The sequence below is a fragment of the Pteropus medius genome, unplaced genomic scaffold (assembly GCF_902729225.1).
Source record: "Pteropus medius unplaced genomic scaffold, Ma_sr-lr_union100, whole genome shotgun sequence".
NCBI lineage: Eukaryota > Metazoa > Chordata > Mammalia > Chiroptera > Pteropodidae > Pteropus > Pteropus medius.
Window position 1 is genome coordinate 2,504,014 of NW_024349227.1, and position 24,014 is coordinate 2,528,027.

At 49.8% G+C, this 24,014-nt stretch overlaps 1 protein-coding gene across 7 annotated transcripts in view; it reads right to left on the reverse strand.

Annotated features, from left to right (window-relative positions):
- SOX13 (SRY-box transcription factor 13) overlaps positions 1-24,014 on the reverse strand; it is a 45,599-nt gene that overhangs the window by 4,588 nt on the left and 16,997 nt on the right. For 4 of the 7 annotated variants that reach the window (XM_039881843.1, XM_039881845.1, XM_039881848.1 and 1 more), the window contains 8 exons: positions 8,571-8,769; positions 7,318-7,429; positions 7,145-7,231; positions 3,726-3,898; positions 3,282-3,350; positions 2,866-2,980; positions 435-520; positions 122-284 (listed from right to left, as the gene is read on the reverse strand). In XM_039881843.1, the coding sequence (XP_039737777.1) occupies positions 122-284; positions 435-520; positions 2,866-2,980; positions 3,282-3,350; positions 3,726-3,898; positions 7,145-7,231; positions 7,318-7,429; positions 8,571-8,769 (1,004 nt within the window). Of the gene's footprint in view, positions 1-121; positions 285-434; positions 521-2,865; positions 2,981-3,281; positions 3,351-3,725; positions 3,899-7,144; positions 7,232-7,317; positions 7,430-8,570; positions 8,770-9,853; positions 12,471-13,297; positions 14,131-24,014 lie in introns of those variants that run through there. The other 3 variants (XM_039881844.1, XM_039881847.1, XM_039881842.1) reach the window with 3 other exon arrangements.

A 24,014-nucleotide genomic window follows, 5' to 3' on the forward strand; every position in this document is an offset into this window, starting at 1 on the left:
GGGCCAACTATAGCAAGTCTAACCCACAGAAAGGAAGGGCCATGCCCAAGGCCATATCATGCTGTCTTGACTGGACGCTGGAAGAGGACTGAAGGGACAGGTGCGGAGGTAGAACACTTACCCAAAGGCAGGCTGGGGGAGCTGGACTGCAGATCCCGCGTGGGGGCCCCATGGCTGGGGGGGCGGGGTCCACAGCTGCTCATTTTCAGGCTGGGGGAAATGGAGCTGTTGGGAAGCTCAGGGGCCTTGGGCTTGGCTGTGAGGTTGAGGGGCTGGGAAGGCTCCTAGGGGAAGACCCAGAGCTCAGAGGGTGAATGACACCAACGGAGATCCCCACAGAGGAAGAGAGGGCACAGGCATACCCAGAACAGATGAGGCGGCGGCCAGCCAGCCCAGCTAGGGAAGGAGCCCCAGGCCAGCGGGTGCGACAGTACCTGCAGGGGGTGGTGGGCGGCCATGGCCCCGGGCCTCTTCATGGCTGGGGCAGGGGGGCTGTGCAGCAGCTGCAGCGGATACTCCACTATGGAAAAGGCGGCAAGGAGAAAAGTCCTGGATGAGCACAGAACAGCAGTCACCCTGCTTGACAAGGTCCCAGCGGCACAAAGTGGACAAAGGCTCAGGGCTGGCCTAGCTTGCTTCCAACCGCTGTCCTCCTCAGCCCCACAGCGCTGCTGAGGACCTCCTACGCCCTCACCCATCATCGCCCTGCACACTGATCAGCATCGTCACCTTGCCATGCCCTTCCCAACTGACTGAGCTTGGCATTCCAAACCCATGGTGAAATGACAACAGGGGCACCGTCTAGTCACTGTTCGGATATTTGTATTTTGTACCTATGTGCAGGGTACAAAAGCAGCTACCTGTTGTAGCCTGTCTCCTGTGCCTTATCTCACAATAATCCTCAGTGTGTGGTGCATAGCAGGTGCTCAATACATCATTCCATTTTACAGATAAAGAAACTAAGACTTGGAGAAGTTAAATGGATTACCCGCACAGTTCATCAATGCGAGCACCGAGGTTTGAACCTGGGTCCCGACTCGACAGTCCTCTCTCCTCAGCACGGTGACCTCTCCTCTCCCTCGCCAAACTCACTCCTCAACCAGGCCCAGAATCCAGGAGTTGACAGTTCAGATGGAGAGAGATAGCCCTGCATACAAATCACTAACCACATGGCCCATGGTGATATAGACTGCATGGGTAGCATTCGAGAGAACTTTGTTCCAGATGGAGCGACTGCAGCAGGCTTCCTGGGGGAGCCGAGACGTGAGCTAATGCTGGTAGCAGACAGGGGGAGATGGAGTGGTGGGGTGTTGAAAACAAGATGTAAGGAATGAGACTGGTTGGCTCGTGATGGGCAAGGTGGGCTCAGAAGCCTGTGAAGGCTGAACTCAGAAGTTTGGACTCCATGCTGGAGGCAATGGGGCACCATCTAAGGCTTGTTAGCTGGGGACAGGCACTTCTCACTCAGCCTCTGAAAGGGACACCTGGTAGCCCGCAGGCCCCTGCTTACTGGCATTCTGGAGCAAACACAGCAGGTGGCAGCCTGGCCAGTCCAGGTCTTCCACAGCTTATTTCCTACGTCCCTCGTCCAGAAAGTGCATGGCCCCTCCCCTCCTCACTCCTGCGGCTCTGCTGCTCCATGTTCACCTGGAGTTGTAATGGTTCGTGCCCGTTGCCCCGTCCTCCCCCCTCAACCCACCCCCTTCCCAGTCTCCCCCCCACATACCCCAATTGGAATCTTCCCTTAAGGTAGAATCAGTGGGGCTGACCAATGAACTGTGCCCTTGGTCCACAGGCTTTTGGCGGTGGGACTAGGAACTCACCGGCTGGATTTCTCCTGCCTTCTCTCTCACGTGCCATAGGGAGGGTGGGCCAAGGAGTTTATTTAAAAGCTGTGCCCCCTCTTCCTGGAGTTGTTACAGGCAGCTTCTCTGCCCTGTCCCCATGACCATTCACAAGGAATCAATGGGCATGGCCTCCATCCCACCGTCACTGCCCTCATTCGGACTGTCATCTCCTGTTGCTAGAATCATCTCAACAGCCCCACACCCGCTACTGCTTTCAGTTGGTCTCCATTCCATTCATTCCCTATCACCCACAGCCTGTGTGACAGCACATCCTCTATTCAATGTTCAAGTATGCCCCACATTCTACAAAATAAATCCCAGACTCCGTGCTCAGTCACACCTGGCCTCCCCAGCCATGTCCCCATTACCCTGTCACATGCTCCTCTCAACTCTGGCCTCCTGCCTCAGGCTGCAGGGCCTCTACCAGGACGGCCTTTCCCGTGCCCTCCACCCTCAGCTCCCAGCTCCCAAGTCCATTCTCCCAGAACCCAATCAAGCACCACCTCCTCAAGAAATCGTCCCAGAGTCCCCGGTTGTTGGCATACTTCTTTCTCCCTCCCCAGACTGTAAATTCCTCGTGCTCGAAGTCCACATTTTATCACCCCACAGTCACCCGACAACACGTGCTCAGTGCTCAGTCTGTGTTTGCTGAGTTTCGGTGCCGGGACAGAAGAGGGCGGGGCCAGAGCAGTGTGAGAACAAAAGTCTGAATTTGGGAGACACATAAATCTCAGTTAATGTTTGAAATATTAATACTCTGGTGCAGTAATGTACCAGAACTGGGGAAACTAGACCTAGAGTGGCTACATCCGCTTACATCTGGAAAGCGCTTTATGGTTTTCAAAGTGCTATTTTTCATTCTCTCAGTGACATTCAGAAACAAGTGAGTATTCTTCCACTGGACAGATGCCAAACCAAGGCCCAGAAGTCCACACTGCAAATTAATGGATTGAGAGTGGCAGGGGGCCTTCTTCCCTAATCTCAGAACAGGTAGCAGGACTGCCCCTCCCACACTCACCTGGTTTGCAGGGGATTGGCTGAATGGGCAAAGCCAGCTGAGAGTCTGGGGTGACAGGCAGAGGTTGGTGGCTTGGGGGAAAGGCCGGGATCATGACATAAGGCATGTTGACCTGCTGAGAGCAAAGAAACCCTGAGTCCCTGGGGGTCCAAATAGCTATCCAGCTGCAGTTAGTTCTGGACAAAAGGTAGACTGAGGGATGAGGGCTACGAAGCCTGGGGTAGACAGTCTTCCAAAGGATCCGTGAGACCCCACACCACCTCCGTGGGCTCCTGTCTACCTGCCCTCAGCCCCTGTCTACCTGCCCTTGGGTCCCAGCTGAGGAGAAAGATATTTTGGGCCTCAGCATCTCTCCAGGTTGGTGTCAACCCCTTGGCCTCCAGTTTTCCCATCCCCCAGCCCTCCCCTGTTGTCACCTGAATCTGCTGCTGAAGGAGGTTGATTTTGTGCTGCTGCTGAATTAGCTGCTGCTGCTGCTTAGCAATCTGGCAGAGGGAAGATCAGGCAAAGGGGGCATGAGCATAGGCCCAGGGGGCCCCAACACCCAGAGCCTTCCAGCCCCAACCACACCGTGCCCTCCAGAAGTGCAAACACGGAAGAAAGCTGGGCAGGGCAAGAAGCAGAAGAGCCAACTCTTAAAATTGATTCTCCTTTTGACAGGAGCTCACCCTTCCCTCAGAGGCCAGGGGCAGAGATTGGGCAGGGCCCCTCAATCCCCTCCACTCCCTGCCTGCAGCCCCCTCCTCTACCTGCCCCAGGCGTCAACCTGTACTGGCTGGGTCTGCCCCCAAGGTACACCCTTCTGGGCCCTGATAGACCCCTCCCCTGTAAAAAATAGCCAGACAAAAAGCAAGGTCTACCTGCTCCTGCTGCTGCCGAGCCAGCTCCATCTGCTGCTGCTGCTTCTCGAAGAGCATGGCAGCCATGTTCTTCTGTTCTGAATGGGCTGTCAGGAGCTGGTCCCGCAGGGTGGACAGTTGATGGATCATGACTAGAAGCTGGAGCTCCTTCTCTGCCAGGCTCTCCTGGGTCCCTGCTCCATAGTGAAACAGCCACCATTGAGAAATGTTGTTTGTTCATCCGTCCAGCCACCCATATAACTGACGTTTATTGAGCAAGTGCTATGTCCCAGGGCCCTTATGAGGGGCCAAGCAGCAGAAGTGGCTGACATATGCCTTGCTGCGGAGGGACTCATCTTGCCATCTGACAGACAACTATGTGCCCTAGAAGTATCACCATCAATCACTGATTTCAGCCCTGGAAATGCTGATGGTGGAGCATGTCAGCCTTGAGTGTCCAGTGCCACAGGGTCAGGGTAGACAACCGTCCACAGGAGGCGCCTGGCAGGACATATTCAGGTTTTGGAGCAAGGCAGATCAGAGTTCAAATTCCCCTTTCAACCCATCGCGCCTGGGAGCTGTTGGGGAAGTTACCAACTACTCTGCACTTGAGTTTTTTTCAATCTACAAAAGAGTACACTAATCTTCACTTTACAGGGTTGCTGCAAGAATTAAAGGGATAATAAATGTTAAGCTTTTAGTATAGGACCTGTCACCTGGCCTTCAACCAACAACTGTCAGTGCTTCCCTGCCCTCCAATTTAGCTAATGTCAGATGCAGAAGTGCCAGGCCGCAGACCATATGCATCAGAGTTACTCAGGGAGCCTTTGAAAATTACAGATGCTCAGGCCCCCATCCTCTGGGGTTCTCATTCAGTCAGTAGGGGTGGAGCCTGAGCATTTGCATTGTTTTAGAGTGCACTCTGTGATCGAGACACCCACCTCGCTGAGCAAATCATAGGAACCATGGACAGCCTTGCAAACTTCTTGGAATGATCACTGACCTTATCAGCCTCAATGATCAGTCAAGTTTGAGAGAACTAACGGCAAAGCTGGATTCAAGCAGAACACATGTAACTATACAGGACTGAATGAACTGATGAAAGGGATTAAAATTTTTTGACTTTTTCGTTTGAGATTGCTGATTTTTTAAATCTTTTGTTTTCCAGATAAAAGGAAACTTGTTTCTCTTAAACTACCTATGATTTAGTAATTTGGTAAATTATACCTTTGTCAGCAGTATTAAAATATTTTATATTTTTCTCCCTACTTGATCCCTCCAGAATTTGGAAACTCTTAATAAATGAGTCTTATTTTGATGGCAATGTGGTTATTTGCATAAATTCAATAAGAAGCTATTCTCTTTGTAATAGGACACAATTGGAAACTGATTTTACTACCAAGGTTTTGACTGGAATGTCATATTTGAGAGAGATGCATAGACTCAGATATAACCAGACATCTTTAAGGAATTAAGATGGACTTACAGAAGCCAATAAAAACCCCCGGAAACGCGGGCCTGGTACTTGCTCATATGTTTCCCAGCAGCATTATCATGTGAGCGAAGAATATCCCTTCTGGGCAGGTGTAGGAACCTCAGGATATTTGGGGAAACTCGAGAAGAGAGGAACTCACCCAAACCTAATGCAGGTAACATCTAATGGCAAGTCCTTGCTTGGCTTTTCTGGACTTGAGAGACATTGTTAAATTCATTCGCGCTAAAGATTCCTTATGAAAAATTCCAGCAAAGCAGATTTAAAAGACCCTGTGTGGTTAATTACTATTCTTGCTGGACATAAACAAATAATTGGGCCAAGTTTATTGAAACTAGACTTATTTTGCAAATAAATCAGTCTTAATTTTGCTATCTTTGATAAAACTGGGGGTGACTTTTTAGAGAAAAATTGTTCCAATAGAAACTATAATATATCTTTGTGGAAATTCGATTCTAGTGCTATTCATTGTCTTTCAGGTTTTTAAATTTTTCTACCTATAAACTGGACTGGATCCTAAGTTTTTCTAGTTTTCGCAAATACTTGGGGGCAGTCTTCCAAACTAACATTGTCATTTTCCCACCCTCTGATTTGGAATCATTGAGAACGAAAACTGCCCTTTTCCAAGACCATACAAGCTAAAGTGGGACAGCCTGATATAAACTTCAGAGAAATCACAACAGCTCATCTGCAGACAAACTTCGTGCCTGTTGCCGAAAGATCACCAGAGACATTCAAACAGCAGACCAGGAGAACAAATCTATCAGACTGTCACTTCCTGCCCTCACTCCATCTGAAGATGCTGCAAGCCAAACACCTTTGGAACTCAGAAATGGAGAGTATAGTCAGCTCCGATCATTAACCTTTGTTTTCCTTTTGTTTCCACAGAGATGCCTCTTACTAAATATCTGATTGCTTACACCATAGGCTTAACTTTGGAGCCTACCAGCATCATTGCCTCCTGAAACGAGACACAACCTAAAGTGAATGGAACTTTTCTCAAGACTGAGACTGGTTTAATGATAGAATGGTCCTTTAGCCCAGTTTCTGGAATGTGAAACTTTCAGGGAAGTGTCAGAGGAAGGAACTGTGGGGTTTCAGAACGAGCCACCCCTGAGCTGTGCCTCAGTGGTATGCAGATTATTTTGAGCTAAAGGCAATTTCAGTCTCAGGCTCAGGAGAAACTTCTCCCTCCCTCCCAAGATAGGTTCTCCCTACCTAGAAGAACCTGAACTAGGGGCCCGGCCCACATAAGAGATTATCTGTGATAACCTCTTTTTGACCCACCTATATGGCAGGGCAAACTCTTTTTGACCCACCTATATGGCAGGGCAAACCAAACATTGCTCTTTTTATCACCCTGCAATGACCCTTTGAAGCCCCCGAGGTGCATTACCTCACCCCTAGCTCAGGATGTCTTATATGCCCAGGCTCCCTTTCTATCTCTGAATCTTTCATGGAGGTAAGGGGTTCCCATACATATGTATGTATTAAAGTTGGTTATTTTTCTCTTGCAAAAAAATTCAAAAATAAAGTACCCTCTGTAAGTGTGAGCAATCACACTGAGAAAATTATCATTCTAGTGACTCCACTAAACAGCCCTTTAATCCCTTTAGTGAGGTCCTGCTGGCCCGGAATTAATTTTCAAAAGTGAAAGAGAATGTTAGGCTCATTTTATAGTTACATGTAAAAAATGGCAATGATATGCCCAAGGTCACAAGTGTCCCGTGCCCATGGGATCTGATTCCTACCAGACCTCTCCCACATGAGAATGAGCTAAACCTAGTGCTTGGTCCCCAGGTAAGGGCTGATCCCTAGGGCCAGGCAGGAGCCAGAGTGGCAGAGGCCACGTCTGAGGGCACCGAGAGCCCTAAGAATTGCCCTATAGGCCCGGACTGCATGGCCAGGGGTCAGACATCCTTCCCCTGCCCATCCCCATGATCTTCACCTTTGACATCTTTGGTTTCCACGGAGCTCCTTCCCAGAAACCTCTCCTTCCAGTCACTGGACAGTAGCTTCTCAATGGCTGGCACGACTAGAAGATACCAAAGAGATAAGGAGCAGCCATCCTAAGACTTCCCCTGCCCAGGCCTCTGCCTCTAACTAAGGCAGACACCTTACCTTCTTTTAAATTTCGGTTGAAGTCCAGCTTCTCCTGGCTTCCACAAGCAGCCTCAGAGCCTCCTCGTCTTTTGGGTTCTGGGCACCCACTGCTCTCCGGTGAGCTGCAGTCCTGTAAGACACACTAAATGTCATTGTCACCTCCAAGAGAAGAGGGGCAGAATGAAGCAAAGACGGAGTACCCCAGACATGTACACCCTGAGGGAATCCTGGAGTCCACCGGCCCCCGCAAGCAGCGCCTTCCGTCCCCACCTTTCCTATCTTTGCTCTGGCTTTGCCTGATCTACTGAAAAGAACAAAACATTTAAAGACAAGAGACCTGGCTCAGCCCAGGCTCAGTGACTCATAAGGTGCTTGATCCCACATGAGTCTATGAACTTCTCTAAACCTGACTTTCCTCTGCTGAAAGCGGAAAATACTCATACCTCCCCTGTCACAGAATTGTGCTGGGATCAAGGGAGTTAATGCATGTGGATGAGGTTTGCCACTGCAGAGTCTGAGGCCAAAAGCCAGCTATTAATGATTACTCCTTTACATACACTCACTGCTCCAGCTGGGCCGGTAACTCCCGGGGACCCCGCCCCAGCCATTTCACACACCATCCCCTCTCCTCTTCTCCTCTGAGTCCTCTCTATTCTCCAAGGCCCAGCTCGAGGGCCTGCTCCTCTAGGAAGTCTCCCACAGTCGCCACTCTGCCTCCTGACCGCCTCAGGATGGAGCCCTTCTCAGAACCTAAAACTCTAATTTTCTCCTCATTTGGCTTTTAATTACATATTTCTTATTTATACCTCTTAATGCAATCATAGAATTTTTAAGAGCTGCAAGAATCCTCACTGTTCATGAAGTTCAGCTCCTTCATTTTAAGGATTTTAACAGAAATTAATTCTGGCCTTAATAATAAGACTGGTTTTCTCAACTCACATGCAAAAGCTACTAGATTAAGGCAAACTTTGAGCTTGTATATCCAATCTCTCCAACTAGTCCTCAGGGGTAAGGACGAGTCACACAGGTGAGCATTACTATCAGGCGAGTGAGCGCAGGAGTGAGTCCACATCTTGCTCAGACAGGTGGCCCGACTGAACTTGGCAGCCGCTCCCCACTCACCTAAGTTTTGCCCAGAGATGAACATTTCTGCCTGCCTCTCCGCCCAACTAGGGGGTAGGTGCCTGCCTAGCCTAGCGGAGAAGACGAGGTGGTGCATGGGTTTGGTGGGGACACTGACTCAGGCGCCCTCCTGGGAAAGTGCCGGGCACCTGGGTTGGAGCTTGAGGGTCAGCGCCGTCCTGGGTGGCCCGGGCCGGATCTCCAGGCTGGGGTTCAGCTGTAGCAGCCGAGCCCTGCGGGGCCTCATGGCAAGGCTCCTTCTTCCCCTCTGACTTGACGGTACAGTTCACCATGGTGCCACCGCCATCCAGGGCCAGCTGGGCAGGGCCGGGGCTCCTCATGGACATCCTGAGGGTAGAGGGGCAAGGTGAGTGAAGTGAGTCCTGAGGCCCGGGAGAATCGACCCCACCCTCCATCCTCCGGCCCCAAACAGGTACACACACAAGTCAGAAGCTCCCACTGGGGACCCATAGTGGAAATTAGAAAAGACTCTTCTGTCCTTGTTTTTTTTTTAATTTTTATTTTTTTTATTTTTAATAGGAAGCTGTAGAGAGGATGGGGCCCAACTTTTGGCGCTCCCTGCCTGCTGTAATGTTGGGACTGGTGGGCTAATGGGTCCATTTAAGGAGGCTAGAGATTGTTAAGTGGCTATTTCTGACCCCAATAAAGCTAAGATTATATATATAGGTGTGTTTGTATATGTTTATATGTATTTGTAATTAGTTACCAAAATTTAAAAATCAAGAGATATCACATAAAATCTGGATCTGAACTTCTCTTGAAGTTGGTACATAGCAACAGTTGGCTATAAATGAGGTACCCCTTACAGACAGGCCAGTTTGCCTTACTCCCCACCACTCCCCAAAAGGGAAACCATCAGCTATCCTGAATAATACACGGTTATTCTTTTTCTTAGAGAGGCAAGATCAAAGTGCACTATTTATACCCATGTACCTACCAAAAGTGGGAAAATAACAGGTTGAGAGATGGATGAGTGGCTTTAAGGAAAATTTTTTTTTATCTAGCTAGAATCCCTCATTGAGAACCGGGCCCGGTAGGCATTTGCAATCCCTGGTTTATACAGAGACTCTGAATCCACTGCTCCCATTGCTGCCTCCCCACTTGCCAGACCACAGCCAGGGACATCTAGAGCAGTGGAGCAGGCACAGGGTCCCTGGTAGTGGTTTCCAGTGGTCATGTCAGGCTCAGAGCCAGAGCAGCATACCCTTATAGCTCCCCCACTCCTCCTCCAAAGTCACTGAGACAAGACCAATGGACAGAAGGCAGGTTCCAAGTATGCATGGGTCCTGCCTCGGGCACTCAATAAGCTGCTAAGTGACCTTGGGTGAGTTACTTAACTTCTACATACTTCGGTTTCTTCAACTATAAAATGGGTTACGAATTGTTATTTGCACAGTGTCCGGAACACTACCTGGTACCAGTAAGCACTGATGTGGTGTCTGTTAAACCACTGCTAGCTGGGATGCAGCACAAGACCTCACAGAGTCAGAGGAGCCAGAAGGCCTGAGAGACAGTCATGGGTCATCTTCAACCGGAATCTGTAGGTGGGGCCAGGGATCTTTTAACAAGCTCTCCAGTGATTCTGATACAGACTAGTTGGAGGATTGTTAATTTAAATAAAAATAAAAATAAATTTTTTTTTTTTACATAGGCTTTAAGAATTTAGGAGGGGAGTGTAAGGCAAAACTCAGATACAGTAAAACATCTCTTAGACTACAGGTGCACTATAATATTTGTACATTGCATCAACTCTGTACAATTAAATATTTCTTGTAATGTATAATGAATGACAGTGTGCCATATACAATACATAAACGGCATTTCACAGTAAATAACTGAAGGAACATTACAGTTGAAATAAATGCATTCTGTTTGATGCCATCCTGTAGACCAGCCCAGACTGTCCCGCCACGTACAAAAGGCAGGGCACCCTGGGGGTTGCTGTAGGACCCAGGACAGGGCACTGCAGGGTGAGGAGGAGCGTACCTGACTCTAAGAAGGTAAACCCAGGAGAAAAGAAGAGACCCCTGCCCAGCTTGCCAGGGCTTTGGGGTCCAACTCGGGCGTCCCGACCCACCACTCAGGGGCCTGGAGAGCGTCCAGGAAGCAGGCAGCTCAGCCCATCCGGGCACAGGGAGGGGCGCAGAGCCAGGCCCTGGCAGGCGGGGCCCACAGTGGGGGAGGGGGGAGTCGAGGAAGGGTATTATCCTGAAGCTGAGGGCAGCAATTACATAACAAACAAACCCCGGGCTCAAGCTGTGAATTAATCAAACCGCTGAAAATAAAACCTTCCTCTCAGGAACTTCAGACAAAAGAAATGAAAACAACCAGGCTGGCTGGGAAATAAAAGGCAGCAGCACTGAAAGGGGGACAAAAGGAAACCAGACAATAGGGTGTTGGACAAAGGCAATAAAGCCAAAGGAAGTGTGACAGGCGAACAATGCAGGCCTGTGGGCTTCTGATCCCGCCCGGCTCAGCGCCACCTTGTCCCACACCCACCACTCTGCTGGCCTCCGTGCGGGCAGGCCACCGGGTCACCTCCTCACTCCAGACTTGGATCCTAAGGGCTCTTCTCCTACATTCTGTCCCAACTTCGTGGCCTTCCAGCCCCTACCTCAAAGCTTTTCTTACCACTATAGCCCAGAGACCTCAGCAACAGCGGCAGCACACAGCTCTGATGAGAGGGTCTAAGGCCTCAAGGCCTGGGTGGAACTGGGCTGCGTCTCCCCAGGGCTGGTCGCTGATCCTGCGGCCACCCTCCAGCTGAAGGTGGAGGCAGAGGAAGTGATTCTCTGTCCTAATTAACTCCTGGACGGCACTCCCAATACAGCCACTGGCCGGCCACACGCAGCTACTGAGCACTGGTAACTTGGCCAGTCCCAATGTTAATGTGCTTGGTGTGAAACACACCAGGTTTCTAAGGCTTAGTATGAAAAAACAGAATGTAAAATAGCCTGTTAATAATTGGTTATTGATTACATGTTGAATTTACAATATTTTGTAAATGTTGGGTTAAATAAAAAACATTAAAATTCATTCACCTGTTCCTTTCTACCCTTCTTAATGTTGCTACTAAAAAATTTAAAGCGATGCGTGTGCCTAGTATTATATTTGTTGGGCAGTGCTACACTAGGACATCTTCCTTTGAGCTTCAGTGGACTTTTCTACCCACACTTCACCCCTTCCCCCAGAGTCCCTCCAGTGGGGCACTTGGATTATCATTATATTGGGGAGCTGGTCTCCTGGGGCTCCCCATGGCTCATCTTGGCCTCTGGCCCAGCTTCTGGTAACAAAGAAAATGGCTCCTGGTGACCAGCCAAGCTGGTTGGGAGGTGTCAGCCTGTTCACTAGGGCGTGGTGCCCACCAGATAACCCTGCCAGAGCCTGCTGCCCAGACAAGGGCCCTTTACTCCCACAGGCTTGGGCTCAGACTCGACGTACTTCCGGATCTGGGGACTGGCTCTCGGCAGCAACCCTTTGCCTATTTATTTGTTGATGGAGAAGCAACAGTGCAGGCCCAACAGGCTCCTCCTGGAAGGCATGTCCCTGGTCTCACCTTTTAGGAAGAGTCACTGGCCCTCCCTGAGCACAGGCCTGCTAGAGAAGAGATGCTCCTTCCTGCCCCTTCACAGTCTGAGGCCCACACAGATAAAAAGTCTCTCTGAGGAGCGCAGGTGCCAGGCTCTGGACCCCAACCATCCCAGCTCTTAGAGTGCAGAGCAAAAGACGTATGCGATAAACTAAACAGAGAAAAGACAACAAGGCGGAGGGCGCAGAGTTGACACACAGCCCTGTTCTGTCACTCTGCAGCTGAGTGTCTCTGTGCAGGCTGCTTCACCTCTATGGTCTTTGTCTGTAAAGCGAGGGGACCTAGGGTCAGGGTGGGGAGGTGTCAATGGAACGGAGTTTGGAAAACGGGCTCTTAGGCTTGGGTTCAAATTCCTGCCCTGCCACCATCTGACTTGTGTAATCTTGGACAAGTTAATTAACCTCTCTGAACCTCTGTCTCCTCATCCATATACTGGGTATAATAAAGGTGTCCATTAAAGATACAAGAAGATTAAATAATGCAGGGTAAGCATCCATTAAGTTGTCACATAGCTCAAGATGCTCCTAGAGTCAGGTGGTTGAGAGAAAAACTTCTGGGGTCAGACAGACCTGAGTACATTTGAAACCCAACTTTGCCCAGTTAATTGTTGTGCAACTTTGAGCAAGTGTCTTAACTTCTTTGAACTTGTTTCTTCCTCATTAAAATGGAAATTAAAAAAAAAAAACAAAACAATATGAAGGGATGAGCCTTCCAGTAAAACTCCAGACCCTGTAAGGTGTGCCTGTTTTATATTCTCTTAGTGTTTAAAGGACTACATGCCTAATTTATTTCTGACTCATCCAGTAGCCTGAGAACCCACCCAACTCCGTAGTTTTGCTCATCAGCGTAGCTCCAGAGTCTAGCAGAGTGCCTGGAGCAGAGTAGGTAGGTGCTCAATAAATATTCGTACAATAATTGTGTAATATAGCTCAGAAGCATAACACGAGGCAGACTGAGGCATCATAAGTGACAGTTACCATTATCCTCATTATTAGATAGATGCTGCTCGCTGCGATTTATTTCCCATACCCCTACTTCTCGTACTGTTATCCTCAGCTGCCTTTTTCTAGCATCTAAGCTCTGTTTATGAGTGACCTAAATCCTCCAGCAGCAAAGCGAGCCCATTTCCTTTTGTTTTTACCTTGGAATAATTAAGAAACATTTTCCATACCTTTTAGATTTAAAGACCCTGTTGGAGTCTTCCCTGAAGTTACTTTTTTTCCAGAGACTGAAAAAACCCCTCAAGTTCCTTTACCCCTTCCTTACCAAGCATGCTCCATGTTTCGACGATCCCCATAGTTTCTCGGGAGGCATTAAGTTCAGCAGGCACACCTGCCCCTCTCCCCAGCCACCCAGAAGCCAAAAGACCCTTGATGTACAGGAGTCTCTGAGTTACTGGGCTCCCCCAGTTCCCACCCAGGCCCTGGTCCGAGGCCACAAGCCCACAGGACACTCCATTGGCCTCCCACTTCAGTGGAAGTGCTCTTGTGGATCCAATCTCCTCCCTCTTCTTGCCCAGCCTTACTCACATTTTGTAAATGGAGAAACTGAGGCCTAAGTTGAAGGCTTTTTTGGGCAGTACTGCTTTAGGACTACAGAGTCAGAAGACCTTAACCAGCTGGGACACGGCACAGCACTGCTGCTCTGACTTCCCTTCCCAGCTCGGGAACCCACCCCACAGGCCTCCACTGCCTTCCTTCTCCTCCACCGTATCTCACCTGAGCATCTGTCACAGGTGAAGGCCCCTAAATTAGGGAGAGGGCGCCGGCCATCCTCACCCTTGATGCTGCAGAGCCTCGAGTCTCTGAGCTGGTGCCCGAGAGGCCCTGGGGCCCCCAATCCAGTGCCTAGGACAAGGCACAAGGTGCCTGCCCTCCACAGAGTGCCACAGGTGCCACCTCCTTTCTCTCCTCTTTACAACCAACCCTGTCCCGGCCCCTCTAACCCCCAGCCACCCACAGGCGCACACACCGAGCCCCTTTCTACTCAAAACAAATCACCAGCCACTTCCTCTCCCAATCGGCCAACAAGCGGCCCATCTGGACTGGAATCAAAGGAGTTTTCACTCAGCCCTTTCTCCCTCCACAAAGACGCCCCCCCTCCCCCCCCAAAAATATCTAGATGCAGATAAAGACAGAGATAAATTCCAGTCATCGGAGCATGACGGCTGACTCAGACCCAGGGTACAGGAAGACAGCCTGAACAGAGAGGCAGACCCTCCAAGGAAAGCCAGTGATGCTTCCCCACTGTGCACACACCAGGCCCCTTTACTGCAGGCTCCCGGTCCCAAGCTGGCCCTGAGGGGGTGGTGCCAAGGGCATCACCAGGGAGAGGTCCACACTGCAGGGGTGGGGCAGCCCCAAGTCCCAGGGGAATGGCACTTCCTCTCAAAGCCCTAGAGAGTTGAGAGCCTCAGGCAGCCCTAAACAATAGCCCGAGGCGTGGGTGCCCAGAGCAGTGCCCCGGTGCCACATCCTGCCATTCTTCTTCCAGGCCGCACCCTGCCACCCTTCCTGGCTACGCCCGATCCTATCTCTAATGTTTACTCTGAGCTGGGAGCTGGGCTCGCTGCAGGCTTAGGACACAGCTTTCCTGAGTGGCCCCCTCACCCTCTCCGGCTTCTCTGGGCCTGGGAGCTTATGAGATCCAGAGCAAGTTCCTGGCTGGTCTAGCCCAGCTCAGGAGGGGGCCACAGCCAACGCTCCCAGTCCCTGGGCTGGCCAAGGTAGTAGTCACCTGGCAGAGCAGCCACCACCAGTCAACAGAGGCTCTGTGAACTCCCAAGCTCCTGTTCTCCCACCTGTAAGAGGAGGCAGCCTCCCCCCATCTCTGGTACAGAAGCCCAGTTCTAGACAGAGCATCTTCACAGGCTGCCAGGATTCAGCTGACCACCCGCCCCGTGCCCAAGGGCACAAAGGACTGAAGGAGCTGGGGAGAGACCGTAGCTCTGATGTTCCCATCCACCGCCCCATCTGGTTGTCAGGCCTCTGAGGCACCTGAAACTTCTTCTGGCCCAGAGGGAGAGCCCAGAAAGAGACAGATCGGACAGAGGGGGTCTCTAACAGACTTGGAAGTGCTGCTGAGGTTCCCATAAGGATGTGGCCTGCCCCATAGCCTGGGTAAAATTGAGAAGAGGTAAACAGAGTCCCCAGGAGTCCCTTCTCTGGGGGCCTTCCTGCTTCGAGATCAGATACGGTCTCTAGCCCCTCCCATGCCCCATCAGCAGCCCACCCACAGTGCTAGGAAGCAGCTGCAGGTCCTGTCCTTGTCTCCCAGTGCCCAGGCCCAAGACTGAGCCCTGGACAGGGGAGTGTGTCTGGTCTTCTGCATGAGCAGTGCCCAGCCCAGTGCCGGCACACAACAGAAATGGTGCAGCTGGGGCTGACTGGCCTTGTCAAAGGCCTCCTTTTGGGGACATCTGTGAATATTAACCAAAGGAAGGAAGGTCAATAAAAAAGTATGTCATAACAGAGCAGTCACTTGGGCTCACTACTGAACGCAGGGCTCGCCACTCATTTCCCTGTCCTACCTACCCCAGGCCAGTGGAGGTGGCATCTGAGCCCAGGCCTCTGATGCCCTGGCCCCACTCTCCCTCTACCCTAGATAAATAACAGAGTCTGGTCCAGCAAAGATAGATCTGCCACTTGCTTCACCAGTTACAGGATTCTATTTGTTTTCGACTTGAGTCACAGCCAAGGAAGAATTAGTCCGAAGAACTGAGGCCACTGTGGGAACTTACAGAAAAGACTCACCTCCGAAAACCTTAGTTTCTTGGTGTGTAAATGGAGATTCCAATACCTACTTTATGGTTAGAATATATAATTAAGGAATCTGGTATGGAACATATGTTCAGGGAGGGAAGGAGGGGAGAAAGACCTGAAACAGGAAGGGATGTCTCTCCTCCTACCCCCAGAGCTCCGGGGAGCAGGCGGGCCTGTCCTAGGCTCTCCAGGGGACAGGCAGGGTGCGACCCTCCAGCTCTGCTGGGAGGAGCCTGGCACAGCAAAAAGAAAATTGGGCTTTGTAGTTACCCAGACCTGTGTTTGAGGCCTGGCTCTACCTGAGACTCTGTTACCATGGGGAAGTGTCCATTTCTCCAACTCTAAAATGAAACAAATAATAACTATCTCCAAAAATTATTAAGATTGGATGTAACATTTGCCAAAAGCAAAAAAAATAGTTTGCTCCCTGAAGCCTCCTCACCCGCTGCATGGACATGCCCCCCTCTTCCTGCTCCTTCTCAACCGTACCCCACCCCCAATGGGTCTCCCTCTCTCTGCGGTGCTGCCTCACAACCCTGCATAGGTTGTCACATGGAGCAGACAGGCTGAAAGGACCTAGATTTGCCAAGGAAACCCCACATACTCAGCGCCACTGCTTTATCTGGCCGAGCCGCCATGCCTTCCCTTCCAGGCTGATGACACAAAAGCTCTGTAAAACTCACGAGCCCCTCAGCTCCCTCATTTCCTCCAGAGTCTAAGAAGGTAAAGTGTTGTTTCACTAACCCCAGCGGCCCCCTGTAGAAACTAGAGGGATGACCACAGAGGGAACCAGGACAAGTGGGAGCCGGGCTGTATGTGGTGTCAACGGAGGCTCTGGCGACATGCGCGACTGCTTCCAACCCCAGTGCTGCTCTCACCAGCAGAATGGACAGGCCAACTTCCTCTCTAAGCCTACTAATTTCTTTATTTTTCTTTTTTTTTTTTACAGTAGAAAAGTTTTATTAGAAGAGAAAGTACACTTCCAGAAGTGGAAGCGGGGCTGAGCAAGAGAAGCGTGGTTCAAAAGGCCCCAATTTCTTTATCTGCAAGTGGGACTGATAACATATACCCAGCAGTGTGGTTATGAGGAAGAAACAATATAATACAGGCAAAGGCCAGTGCACAGCACACAGCTGTGTGGAACACCTGTAAAGGGCATTATCATCATAATCAAGAGCCGGAGGGTGAAGGTTAGAAGTGGGGAGCCATCCAATTCCACATGGCTCTGAGTAGGAAGGTGTTCAATTAATACTTAAGACTTAGCCTCTTTATACCACGGATTCTTTATCGGTAAAGGGGGCTGACAATGCCTACCTCTCATGCTTGTTGGAGAATTAATAAGTATTGCACATAAAATAACTTAGCACAGTGCCTAGCACAAAGCAGATTGGCACTTAGTATTGTTGTGGTCGAATGAATGAATGAATGAATGAATGAATGTTTCCAGGGAACCTCTGCCAACCAGAGCACTCAGTCCCAAGCCAGTGTTATGTTTCAAAGGTCCTTCTTAAAGGCATTTCAAATATTGGCCTCCACATATCCGTGAGCCCACAGCCCTCTCCTAACATAGGTACCTCCATACTGCACCCTGGGGTCCCTGAGGGCTCTAAAAGGTGTCTGAGTCCCCCCCTAGTTCCTCTCCCTCCTCCTGCCTCAGCCATTCACTGCAGCGTAAGGAAAGTGGGTCAGTGATAGAGATGGGTGAGTGGTACAAGACAGAAAGAGTCGGTAAACGCCGGTCCCCAAGAAGGCCATCAGGCAGTGTTGAGAGGAGTAGAGCCTTGAATCTTAAGGTCAGCATGCAAATAATCAGCATATCCACTTGGGCCTCATCCCCCCTGGGATGTACCTCCCTAAGGCTCCACAAAAGACACACCACCAGCGAAGGCCTGGGGGCTTCCAGACGGGTTCCAGCGCCTAGCTCCCCAACTTGAACAGACAGTGGAGGAGGAACACAGTGACCGGCAGCCCTGCAGTCATGCTGGGCGCACTGGCCTCACCTCTGGACATGCCTCTCAGGCCTGCCGCTTCTCCCTCAGCCTCCCCTCCCCGCTGCAGGGCTCTGGGTGGGCCGCCTCCCATGCCCACATCAGCCTAATCACCAGCACGTCCCCAGACAAGCTCGATCATCGGAAACCCGCTTGGGCTCAGGCAGCATTCATTCTTCCAGTGCACAAAGTGTTCCGTTCTTTTTCTCTGCAAAGGCCGCATTTCCTCTCCCATTATCTGCCCCATCGGCAGCCAAGCCTGCCGCAAAAGCAAGATTTCTTCTTTTTTTTTTCCTTTTTTTTATTATTTTTCATGGTCTCCTTTATTTATAGGTTATGTTTCTTCTTGGCTTTGGCTCCTTTTCAAAAGAGCAGGGAAGCAAAGGCAGGAGAACAGTGTCATAATTAGTCTGAATTCATCCAAAATGCTCGCCACACAACCCAAAAGCAGCCAGCTTGTACCCCAGTCTTCCTGGGACTCCACCTTCCAGCACCAGCACCTTTGCAAACTGAGGCAGGACCACTCCAACCAAGAAATGAGCCAGATTTGGCAAAGGGGTGGAATGGGGTACGATCTGGGAGGGATCTTAACATCCGGAGCCCACAACACTAATAATAATAAAATAATAACTGACGTTCAAAGTATTTAACAAGTGAGTGATGGCACTAACAAATTCGATGGCACTCTTGGGACAATCAGATGAGTTGGTAGATGCCAGCCACCAACAACTGATGCAAATGCCCCTTCCCCATCACAGCTAACACTGAGCATTTGTACGGAGCACTGTTTGAATCACTGAGCATTTGCTTTGTACGGAGCACTGTTTGAATCGCTTTTACTTATACTGACTTATTTAATCTTCACAATAATCATCTGAGGTAGATGGTATTATTACCTCCATTTCATAGATGAAGAAACTGAGGCACAGAGGTGACTGGAGCCTGAGCAGTCTAGTGCAAGAATCTATCTCTCAACCAGACAAGAGGAATGGAGCACATAATATGCTAAGTGTCATCTGTAGGAATTAGCTCTTAATTCTTTCAACAGCCCTGTGATATAATTACTATCATCATCTCTGTTTTACCAATGAGGACACAGAGGTTTAAGGCTAAGAAATTGCCTAAGGTCATAGTGGTGACAAAGACACACTGAACCCAGAGACTGGCTGATGAGTCCCTTCCTTTAAGCACTGGATTATACTAGCTTCTCCTCCACTTGCCTGGGGTCCCACGGGCCATGGAAACTTGTTCTTGGAGAATGAATTGCCTGCTCCCAACCCCTAACCTCTGCTGAGCCACTGCTGCTCACATGATAGGGGTCAATGGATCCAGGGGCAGGTCCTAATTCGGTTGGCGTGAGAGAAGTCAAAGGCAAATTTGGGACCAAAGAAGCCCTGGTTTCACAGATTGCCGGCCTCACTCACTCCTGCCAACCATGCCAGGAGACCAGGTCAAAGCAGGTGGGAGACAATGCCCCTACCCACAACCACATGCAGAGATAAAAGGATGCAAAGCCAGGGCCCAACCACAGCATCTTCTGAGTGAATTAGGGACAGTATTCCTGAGGGCGCAGGCTGCCCCGCCCTTGATGTCCTTTAGTTACTATCACTTCTTCTTTATTTCCTGGCCATCCCTCAGTGCCATCTGTCCCCACATCTCCACTCCTGCTCCCTTAGCTTCCCATTCACGCTCGACTCTCAAGAGCATTGAGGAGAGAGCTATGTGCTTCACAAATTTTGCAATACATATGCCTAACGAATGGCTGCAGTCATTCTTATTTTCTTATCAATTTTTTCCCGAATACAAAAGGAACAAAAATTTATAACATAAAGAGGTCAGAAAATGGGTAACAAGTCACCCATTTCCCATTGATCTGGAGGAGGCCACTAATAACAGTTTGGCATATGGCCACCAAACCTTTTTCTATGCATCATTTTCTTTTTCATCATTGAGCTCATAAGCAAGTTTTTATACTCCACCCACCCCCCCCAACACTTATAGAATATATAAGGGGAGTTTTCAGGTCACTGAAAATTGGAAATTATTAAAAGTTCTTCGTAAGGCCACGTGTAATGGTTGCACAACTTCCACGCCATGGCTGCACCACGATTCACTTGACCGAATGAATGCCCATGGTTGAAATGGTCAACTTTTAAATCTCATGTTACTGAAAACTCCTCCTCACCCAAGGCCTTCTCCCCTCGAGAGGACTCTACCAGGTCACAACCCTTCTGCTCCTGTGACAGATGGGAAAGGGCCCTGACAGTCAGTGGACAGTGCAAGGCAACAGAAGGACCTCACCTGCCTCCTGCTGATGAACTGGAAACAAAGTGGCAAAAGGAGTAGAGAATCGAGGATGAAGCTATGATGGGCCCGAAAGCTGGGGCCCAAGCTCTGACTGCCTCTGCAATGGGGAGGACCCGTCTCAGCATGTCTTACTTACTTAGGGCCTTGACTTCTCCTTAAAAAGATGGAGAACCACAATGAGATACTACTTGACACCCATTACAGTGGTTATTTTTTTTTTTTTAAATGTTGGCAAGGATGTGGACAATTGCTCGTGGGAATGTGAAATGGTACAGCCACTGTGGACAACGATATGGCAGCTCCTCAAAAATTAAACATAGAATAACCATATGATCCAGCAATTCTACTTCTGGGTATATACCCAAAAGAAACGAAAGCAGGTTTTCGAAGAAGGATTTGTATGCCAATGCTTTTACAGCATTATTCACAAAAGCCAAAAGGTGGAAACAACCCAAGTGTCCATGGAGGGAGGAACAGATAAACAAGATGCGGTAGATACATACAATGGAATATCATGCACCTTAAAAAGGAAGGAAATTCTAACACATGCCACAACAGGGATGAACCTTGAAAACACTATGCTAAATGAAATAAGCCAGACACAAAAGGACTAATATTTCATGATTTCACTTTTAAGAGGTACTTGGAATAGTTAAATTCATAGAAACAGAAAGTAGAGTAGAAGTTGCCAGGGGAGGCAGGAAGGGACTACTGTTTAATGGGTACGGAGTTTTAGTTTGGGATGACTCAAAGTTCTAGAGATGGACAGTGGTGATGGCTGCACAACCTACATGTGAATGTATTTAATGCAACTTAACTGTACACTTAAAAAATGGTCAAAATGATAAATTTTGTTATGCATATTTATCACACACAAAAAGATGAACATAAAACTGCTAATAATTTGCACTTTCTCGGCACCTTTAATCTTGCAGATGGGCGGAGGCAAGAGCATAAACACAGCCTCACAGACTGGGGACGAATGTCAGACCGAGCGTCAGGGAGAGCGTGGGCTCATGCTCACAAAGCCATAATTAACGTCACTAATTGAAGTGTCTAGAAAAGGCCAGGGTCCGACAGTGCCCACTAGCTAGAAGGCTTCCCCTGGAAGCCTCCCACGCTTCTAGGATTCAAGGCTTCCACCTGCCATGCAGGGACAAGGTGTATTTAGGGTCCCTTAGCAGAGAGGTAAAGAGATCTGGGGGCAGGAAGATGGGGATAGAGGAAGAGATTTAGTGTTCCTTCACGTTGGTTCCTTGGCTTTCCCAGAAATCCTTTACTCGAATGTCCTTCTTAGGGTGGTGGTTTCAAGGAAAGCACTGGACTGACACCTGGTTCCAGAACAGGTGTGCCCCCGACTTGCCAAACAACCCTGGGAGAATTATCCTCCCCGCTCTGGGCCTCTCTCTAGATTTGTTCTCGGTGTTCTCCCTGACAAGGGTCCCCAGGGAAGGTCTGTGCTAACAGCGGGGGTGACTGGGGTAGGGGCCACCTGAGGAGAGAATGAGGAAAATGGGCAGCGTTCTCAGTCTGCAGTGACCCACCCCCTTATCCCACATGCTGGCTTCTGTGGGTCGCCAAATCACCCCTTTCCTCCTCGGCGAATGACGAGCTGGGACCAGTCTCATCCAGCCCTAAGGTTCACTTGATATTTCCACTTTCTATTAGTGGTGCCTTTACTGTTAAAATTATCCCAGTTCCCACTTAACTAAGAACACATCACACCATTTCCAGTGTCTCTGAGAGCTGCCCGTGCTCCGATGGCAGGCCACCACGAGGGACCCTTACGGATTTCCTATGGAAACCAAAAAACCACCAGCATCTTGTCCATTTTTGTCCAAAGAGGAACAAGGATGAGCGTCTCCTCTCCCACCCTTGCCTCCCCAGGACCGCCCTCTGCCCCCACTGGGCTGTTAGAGGCTTTCTGCCCTTCCCCCACAGCCTGCTGCCCTGACCCAGGGGATGGGGGTCAGTGATGGGGTCACTAGAGGCGCCAGCTCAAAACCAGCACTGTGCTTAGGAGGAATTTAACCCTCTTCCTGCCGGCTCATGACTATCCACCACCCTAACAGACCCACCAGTATGGAACGGGGAAAATAATTGTAGAGAGGGTCTAGACAGGCTGAGGTGAGAATTCTGAGTGCACGGTGGAATTGAGCGCTGAATCTGGAGGCAGAGGTCTGAGTTTGAGCCCTAGCTCTCCCACAAACTCGGTCTTAATTCTCTGAGCCTCAGCTTTCTTATCTGTGAATTGGGAGTCAAAATACACACCAAGAGATTGCTGGGAGCCTTAGCAGAGTGATTTTCTAAATGTCAAAGCGCTTCATATACTTGACGGCTGGTTTATAAAGCCCCATACATGGGGGAGGGGTTCGGACACCTTTCATTCACTGTAAGATCTGGGACACACCACCCAAACTTCCTAGGTCTCAGTTTTTCTATTTGCTTGTGGAGTGAATTCTTCCTTCTCCCCCCAGAGATAATCTTATAAGTGGGGGAGGCACCATAGCCTTTGACGCTGTGAAATAAATATGGGTGCTGCTAAGCCCCTGATCTCTGTCTTCAGGTTGCAGTCAAATCATCAGAAAGATACTGACGGCACCTGCCATTTTTTGAGTGATCACTACAAGCTGAGCACTTCACAGATGTTTTCGGCAGTGACAAAACCTATTTTATAGATGAGGCGACTGAAGCCAAGGAGCGAAGGCAGAGTCCCACTTAGGGTTTGCCTGACCTCAAGCTCAAAATCACAGCCCAAGGCTCTGGGAGAAGAGACCACTGTCCAGAGGCACTCCAAACCCAATTAACCCTCTCACCATAGACATGGGTGCGGACCAGGCAGCCCTCGCTTCCTGCCAGGCTCCTGCGGGCAGCTCCTGGGCACCCAGAGTCCAAAGGTTAGTGAAAGACTGTTGATCACTACAGCTAGCTTTTGTAAATGTGGTGGTTTCCAGCCTCAAGGTGATCCCAACTACTTGTGAATTTCATCGGTTTTACAAAAATCTGTCCTGCTTAGTGCAGAACTGACCCCCTTAGAGACCAATTTAAGGGACCATACTGAGCAAAAAAAACAAAAGGCAGGGCACTCTGAACCAAACTGTCATTTCTACTACACCTGACAACGCCCAGCCCGCAGCGAGTGTGTGAGAAACAGAGTTCCCTTTCTGGGCTGCTCTCTGGCACCAGCACGGCGGGGTCTCCACCCCAGCCCACCCCTGCTCCCAGCTCCCGGACACTCGGCGAGCAGCTCTCACCCTTGTTTCTTTGAGAGAATGCTTCGCTCCAGTAACAGAATAACCACAGCAACAGTAACCACCAAATACCTGGAGAAGAGTACCCTGTGGCAGACGCTGCTCTGAACACTTTCCACGTAATCCTTTTTATTTAATCCTCCCAAAGTGCAGGACTGATTGTCGGCCGCATTTTACAGTTGAGGAAGCTGAAGCACAAAGAAGCTAAGTAACTTAGGCAGGGCCAAACAGCATATCTGTGGGTCACATCTGAAGAAGAAATACTGAGGGAGGCTGAGGGAGGTGTCACGGCCGGCCGTCTATCCCCACCACACTCTCTTTCCCCGGATCCTACAGAGGCTACACTCATGACCCGAGGGGCACCCAGGCAGGCCCCAGGAGAGCAGCATCATCGCACCCCAGCACAGGCCCCAACAACCACCAGCACAGTGGCCACAGTACTAATATCGGCTCCCACTTACCGGTGCCTCCTACACTCCAGGCCCTGTACTAAGTGCTGTAATATATACACCACTTCATTAAATCCTTTTCACCTTGTGAGGCAGGTATTATTCTTTTCCCATTGTGAGAAAAGTAGGCCCTAAGAAAGTTCTGGTATTTGCCAGAAATCACACAGCTTAGAAGAAGCAAAACCAGCACTCAAATCTAGATCTGTCGAACTCCAGCTCACCCCGAG